The sequence below is a fragment of the Etheostoma spectabile genome, chromosome 11 (assembly GCF_008692095.1).
Source record: "Etheostoma spectabile isolate EspeVRDwgs_2016 chromosome 11, UIUC_Espe_1.0, whole genome shotgun sequence".
Taxonomy (NCBI): Eukaryota; Metazoa; Chordata; class Actinopteri; order Perciformes; family Percidae; genus Etheostoma; species Etheostoma spectabile.
In genome coordinates, this window is record NC_045743.1 from 17,977,384 (window position 1) to 17,984,994 (window position 7,611).

The 7,611-nt window shown below is 41.5% G+C and overlaps 1 protein-coding gene across 1 annotated transcript in view; it reads left to right on the forward strand.

Moving 5' to 3' along the window:
* The window catches only part of stat4 (signal transducer and activator of transcription 4), a gene marked incomplete in the record, with an annotated part of 41,182 nt that overhangs the window by 2,109 nt on the left and 31,462 nt on the right, over nucleotides 1-7,611 (forward strand). Inside the window, 2 exon segments of the mRNA XM_032530232.1 lie at nucleotides 835-970; nucleotides 6,911-7,009. Of these exon segments, the coding sequence (XP_032386123.1) occupies nucleotides 835-970; nucleotides 6,911-7,009 (235 nt within the window).

A 7,611-nucleotide genomic window follows, 5' to 3' on the forward strand; every position in this document is an offset into this window, starting at 1 on the left:
AAGAAGGTTCTTGGTTCGAATCCAGGTTGTTTTGGGCCTTTCTGGGTGGAGTTTGCGTGTTCTTCTCGTATTTGTGTGGGTTCCTGCCATAAAAGACATGCATCCTAGGGAGGACTACAGTTGAAAAATAGCCAATTTCCCGAAATGTCTATTGATGTGCATTGTCCTAATCAAATAAATAAGATAAATAAAATAGCAGAGCATGGGTGGATGTAGCGGGGTTCAGCAGAATGCAGCGGGACACTGCAGGCCAGATGTTAGCAGCATCTGCACCAAACACTTTGCACGCTTGTAGAAACATGTCACGCTTCACTGCAAACTATCACAGAGCAACCAACCGGGTTCAGTTGACCTTCCATGATCTCTGCGGCAGGAAGTTCGCTTCGTTTCTTGTTTTTTTTATTTCACACGTCATCATTGTATATTCAAACACAATTTCATGAGGTACAATGATCATAAACAGGACGCATGAAATGGGGAACCCCAAATAAGCTATTCAAAGCTTTTCAGAGGGGGCCCGGAAACAATAAACATACAACATCAACATACCAACCAAAAACTCATTTACCATGGACAAAATACAGACAGTTACAAAAAACAAAACAAAACCCAAACAAACTAAACAACAAAACAGTTATAGCCTATATTATCACACAGTGAGAAGCTATTAGCAGTCAGTATTGAATAGGGAGTTGTACTGACAAAGTGTAACAGAATGACTTTATTTGGGTGTACTTTGTTCTGTTTTCCAAGCATACCATCGGCTATATTCTTCTTCTTCTTTATGGGTCCTGCTGGAAATGTCCTAAACGTCCCACCCTGTCGGTGTTTCAGGGACATCGCGGCCAACGATGAGTCCATGGCGGCGGTGCTGTTCACCAACCTGCTGTCCCAGTTGGACAGGGTGCGCTCGCAGGAGCAGAACTTCCTACAAAGACACAACATGAAAATCATCCAACAGCAGCTGCAGGTGTGTCACCGTCCTTTAAACCCTAACCCGAGATCTTCAACAGGGACTTCATTTTCTGATTCGTTCTAACAAACGCTTTTTAAAAGGTGCTCTGCTTACTTTAATACTAGCACTGTGCAATCGTCAGTTAACTTTCTTGTGTTTCACTGTACTTTGCATTTTTTAATATACTTAAATAGGGGGAAATCAGACACTTTGAATAACTAAACTAAACATTATTGCCACTGTGCATCACAGCCCCCCCGAACCGGCACCATCAGACTCCGCCTACCAAGAGCCTAGGTCTAGGTCTGGGTCTGGGTCTGTCCCAGGTATCTTCCTAAAAGGGAGTTTTTCCTCCCCACTGTTGCACTGTTGCCTGCTCTTGGGGGAATAACTAGACTAGTTGGGTCCTTGTAAATTGTAGAGTGTGGTCTAGACCTGCTCTATCTGTAAAGTGTCTCGAGGATTTGATACTATAAATAAAATGGCATTGAATTAAACCTAATTTCATAGTCTGACATGCTCATACAGTACTCCTTGAATGGCATAAGCAATTTTCACCATAACGTACAGTATACTACTATGACAGCAGTGTATCGAGACAGGCAGAAGCATCAAAGAGCAAACAAAGGAAGTGCTTTCACAATAACAAAGCTGGCCCCAAAACTGAATGAGAGAGATATCACTGTACAGTAGATCCTTTTTAGCCAACATGCATCATTACAAACTTAGGTAGTACGGGGATGAACCTCTGGTCCCAAACAACTGGTGAGACTGGTGGTCTGGACTGATCCGTGTGGAGGAAAAAGATCCAAATGTGGTTCTTTCAAAATAGCTTTTAAAGAGTTTACAAAATGGGACTCGGGATAAAAGGGACAGCAGGCAGAACGAGCAGGGTTAAAAGCACGAAATACAACAATTTAGAGGAATGACAGGTAAGGGTAAACCAAAAGGAAATGGTTTTAAAGGTCCCATGATGTCACGACTAAGTCATACGTATGTAGGAAGTGCTGCTACAGTGCTGTTACCGTTCTTCCCCGGCTGCAATGATTGATACCCAATGCTGACCAATCAGAGCAGACTGGGCTTTTTTCCATTAGGGCTGAAAAACACAGGCGCTAAAACGGAGCGTTTCAGACAGACAGTATGAGAAAAAGAACATGTTTTTTAAAACATGATATCATGAAAACATGCTCCAGTAGAAAACCAAAATACAAGTATGAACCTGAAAATGAGCATGATGTGGGACCTTTACATTTCTGCAGATCCCTGGTGTTTGCAGTGTTTTCGGGGAAGGAAACGCCAAAGCCAAAGAACAATGTAGTGTGTCTGGTCTGTTCTGTATACACACTTCTACTTACAGTAGATTGGCTCTTGCTGTCTACACTATCACTCCCTGCAAAAGCACAAGTCACGTGCTCCAGTTCAGACGCAGACTAACAGTGTCCTGACAGTCAAATCTAAAACCTCTCTAGGAAGGAGAAGTATGTGTACTAGTGGAAAGAGGGAAGTAGAATAAAAAGTCATGTTGAATGTGTAGCTGGGTTTGTATTTTTTGTGACTATTTCTCCTGTTCACTGACTCAAATGTCAAAAGAAAGGGGCCATGCAAATCCTGATCCATGTCTTTTTGGCATTTTACACAACATTTAAAGGCAATTCTTTTACAAATGACGTAATTACAGCTTACTTAAACACTTGTACTAAGTACAAAAGTTGTGTGTTAAAGGAAAAAAAGACTTCCTGTGTCACTTTCTTTCATGTTTTCATGTTGTGGAGGTGATCTCTCGGTGAGGTCCAGGGGCCGTGCAGGATGTTGTGGCCAGAAATCAGCGACGTCATGAGCCTCAGCACATAGTTCATTCTGGAAAAGACTCTACCTTTGCAGAACAAACCCATGCGGCTCACACCGCTGTTTCCTGTGTGTCTGAATGTGTGTGTATGTGTGTGTGTGTGTGTGTGTGTGTGTGTGTGTGTGTGTGTGTGTGTGTGTGTGTGTGTGTGTGTGTGTGTGTGTGTGTGTGTGTGTGTGTGTGTGTCAGAGTCAACACTTTTCAGAGGAAGCAGTTACTACTGTGCAGTATAGTCAAGGGTGTTTCAGAGTTGTTGTTGTTGTTGTTGTGTGATGTGTATGAGTGGAGTTTATATATCACGAGTCAAACTAGGGCTGGGCAATGTATCAACACTATATCATATATATATATATACATTTTGGGATTTTTTTGAACATCGTAATATGACATACGTGTTGTCTTTTCCTGGTTTTAAAGTCTGCATTACAGTTCACTGATGCAATTTCTCTTATCTGTCAATAATTAATTAATAATAACCACACAGTCACTGTATCCACATTCAGGGCTGTAGTACTCGAGTCCAGACTCAAGACCGTTTTTCTGTGGTCTCGGACTTGTCTCGGACTCGCTAGTGTTTGGACTCGGACTTGTCTCGGTCTTGGCCCCTGGTCTTGCCAGATATGGCTTTTGGTTTGGACCGAATCCAGGTGTCTTTATTATGTTGATAATAATATTGGAGGGAAAGTGAGACCCAAAAGTATTGTCTTGATACTGTCATGCATAAGACCTTTTTTCTGTCCTGGACTTGGTCTTGTCTTGGACTCGAACCTCTTTGGACTAGGTCTTGTCTTGGACTCGACTTGACTTGGACTCTAACTTTTTTTGGACTCAGTCTTGACTTGGACTCAAACCTCTTTGGACTCGGTCTTGTCTAGGACTCAACTAGTCCTGGTCTTGGACTTGCCTTGGACTCGACTTGACTTGGACTCGACTAGTCCTGGTCTTGGACTTGACTAAGGTGGTCTTGACTACAGCCCTGTCCACATTACTGATGAATATTTAACACAAATCTCATGGTGTAAATATTTGTGCGAAAGCACCAATTGTCACCCCTACAATATTGTTTGTGTAATTCAAGATATCTGTTAAAATATATCCTGATAACAGATTTTCTCCTTATCGCCCAGCTCTAATTTAAACGGTAGTTGTGTTTGAGTCTCTCTCTTTCATGTGGGTTCCTTATCACTCACTTTCAAGCATAATCTTCTTCAGGAAACCCCCACTGATGCATATCAGAAAAAAGAAATGCACTAATGTTGCACTTATAGTCTTAATTTTAGTCTTATGGTGTTTGATTTTGTTATATTCTGGGAACTGTTTTTAACTCCTTGCTACTGTAGCACTTTGAGATTTCATTTGAAATGTAAAGGCCATTATAAATAAAATGTATTATTATTAGTTATTACTCATGTGTCTTACCACTTGGTAGTTTGGCTTATTTGTTGCTAATGTGCATGTGATTCTTGGTGTTCTGAGTTTGGACCTTTATGGTTAAATTACTTTATTGGAAGTTGCTTTGGATTAAAGTTTAGTTTATCAGAAACATGTAGAAAGACGATGTCTGCGCGCTGCTGCTTTGGCCTTCAAGTGGTCTCTGAGATGTGTGTTGGGTAAACACTGCAGCAGTAAGAGGGAAGCACCACAGAGGCTTAACAATGCAGGTCTGCTTAAACAGGAGTGAGCTTGTGGATAGCATCTAGAAACACTCAACCCAACTAATTTGCTGCCGGCCACTGCTAAATGCCACGAGTGTAACTGTAACCAAAGAGTGTGTAGGTGTGTGTTGATGCGTTCTGGCAATGATGCTGATGCACAAAAACTAAGTCACACCTGGAGGCGAGAGAAAGTTTCCTCTTCCCTCAGCAGAATTTTCCGTACTTTTCTAAGTGCAATTTTGAATGGGCTGATGAGAAAAAACGAAACCACAGCCTTCGTCTGAATCTCAAGCACGACATGTGCATCATGGGGTAGATCAGCGGTGGAGGCAGGAGGGTGGCGGAGGGAAAGTTTGTGTTTGCTCCATATTTTAGATACACTGAAGGAATATAAGGCATTGCTGCAATTCGGAGGTGATGAATCTTTAGCAATTAGAAACAGTGATGATGATGATGAATAACTATGTTTTGCAGGGCTGTAACGATAATGAAAATAAATCAGAAATCGCGACACTTAGCTCCACAAACCTGTGTTTTGGAGTGAGATGCAGAGTCACGATCCCCCCCCCCCCCCCACCAACTCCCAGAGTTGTCCTTCCCAGATCCAGATCCAATGCTACCACATCTTTAAATTACTATTAGTATTAGTCCTTTTGGTGCTTTATTCCTGTTTTGTCTGGTAAATTTAGCTAACTGTAACTGTATGGCTAAAAAGCGAAAGTGGGGGGGGGGGGGCCCGGTAATGCTAACGGAGGTGTAACATCACGAATGGCCACTGTTTTGACTTGGGTGCCCGGCTGTTGGCGTCCTTGTGTAAATGCCATATATAAGCCCATCATGCACGTCTCTCCCCAGCACAAAGCTTCTTAGGAGCCCTCCAGAACGCATAGCTACGCTCCCCGCACTGGTTATTTACAAATCATTTTTCAAATTTGATTGTTTATTAAACATGTTGCCCAACTTAACAAGTTGCTCAAATGCCCCAAAATATCCTGTTATACTGTTAAGGTCTATTGTTTTTAAAAAAAACCAAAAGCAATCTTCTTATATTCAAGCAGCTGTGTTGTTATTCATCAGTATTTCCTGAGGATCACACCCTCCAAATGTCCCCCGAGAGGCTAACGAACATTATACCGTAACGCCCTTGAAGAAAACTGGTTATTCTCCAAGGATCTGAGCTACATGCCTCCCGTGTACACTTTCAACATGACTGACGTATAGTCCTTTTACTGATTTGAACCTCATTCCTTTCCTGTTTAAATGCGTTGAAACCCTACCAGTAAAGACCTTGTGTCTGAGAAGACTCATGATGACTCTAATGATTCTCTAGATAAGATTGTTAATGTAATGGTAATGTCCTTTTACAGCCGGATGTTCTTATTTATTATTACAATATTATTATTGTTATTATTATTATTATCTTTATGCTGTCTTTTTTACTGTATTTCTTGCTAAAACGGATGCTGGAAATTTCAATTTCCTTGCGGGAGTCATCCCAAAAGGATTAATAAGAGAATCTAAGTCCCGCTCAGCCTCAAGTCTTAAGTCTAAGTTCTCACTAGTCTTTAAGTCTACTCTACGTACTTAACTTTTGTCTCTCTAATCTCTAAGTCTTAAGGTCTCTCTAAGTTCTCTAAGGTCTAAGTCTACGTCTCTAAGTCCTAAGTCTACTCTCTAAGTCTCTAAGTCTACGTCTCTAAGTCTCTAAGTCTAAGTCTCTCAGTCTCTAAGTCTCTAAGTCTAAGTCTACGTCTCTAAGTCTCTAAGTCTACGTCTCTAAGTCTACGTCTCTACGTCTCTAAGTCTAAGTCTCTAAGTCTACGTCTCTAAGTCTACGTCTCTAAGTCTAAGTCTCTAAGTCCACGTCTCTAAGTCTACGTCTCTAAGTCTCTAAGTCTACGTCTCTACATCTCTACGTCTCTAAGTCTCTAAGTCTACGTCTTTAAGTCTACGTCTCTAAGTCTACGTCTCTAAGTCTACGTCACTAAGTCTCTAAGTCTAAGTCTCTAAGTCTAAGTCTCTAAGTCTAAGTCTCTAAGTCTACGTCTCTAAGTCTCTAAGTCTAAGTGTCTAAGTCTAAGTGTCTAAGTCTACGTCTCTAAGTCTACGTCTCTAAGTCTACGTCTCTAAGTCTAAGTGTCTAAGTCTAAGTGTCTAAGTCTACGTCTCTAAGTCTACGTCTCTAAGTCTACATCTACGTCTCTAAGTCTACGTCTCTAAGTCTAAGTGTCTAAGTCTACGTCTCTAAGTCTACGTCTCTAAGTCTACGTCTCTAAGTCTAAGTGTCTAAGTTAAGATAGCAAGATAAACAGACACTGTGGAAACCTCCGTATGCTGTTGGTGCTTTTGTACATTTCTATGCTAACATTGATGGAATCCAAGCGCTTGGGTGTTTTTGTAACTTGGAATATTGTGTGTGTGTGCGTGTGTGGGTTTGTGTGTGCCCCGCAGGTGAAATACGCAGCAAACCCTGCTGTCATGGCCAGGGTTATCTCCACGTGCCTGAGGGAAGAGCGGCGTATCCTCTCCAGCGCCTGCATGCAGGAACAGGTTTGTCACATTGTCTTGTTCAGAGGGAAAGTCCCGCTGGTTGCTCAATAACAGAGGCCGCTGTTACTGGTAAATCACAGCTGGTACCGGGAAAGCAGTAATGTACAAAGAACACCCCCGCTGTCCCAACCGCTTCACCTAATTCCCGAGAAACAATGCTGCATGGCATTTATGTCGCTTATGTTATTGAAAGTGCTGCAGTCACCAAAACAATGAAACAGGGTTCAATGCTCTTTATTAGTCATGTGCAGCAATAACAGAAGTAGTCATTGACAATGGAAATGTTGTGCCTCAGGCAAACAACAATGCTCATTAAAAAACCTAAAAAGTACATAAACAAATATAATTGAAGTAATATAAAATATAATTTGTGTAGACAGTATTGCAAATGATTCAGTTTATTTATGAAATGGGGTTTCATGGGTTAAAAAAAAGCTTGAATTAGCCAAGTGGATATATTTCATCTGTAGTCCCCTGCCCTAGACAAAATGGAAGATAACACAAGCAAAACAAAACTCCACAGAAGCAGAAAGATTAACAACAAAACAAAACGCAATGCAGAACTTAGCACACGACAAGACACCACAACACAAGCAGGGGGG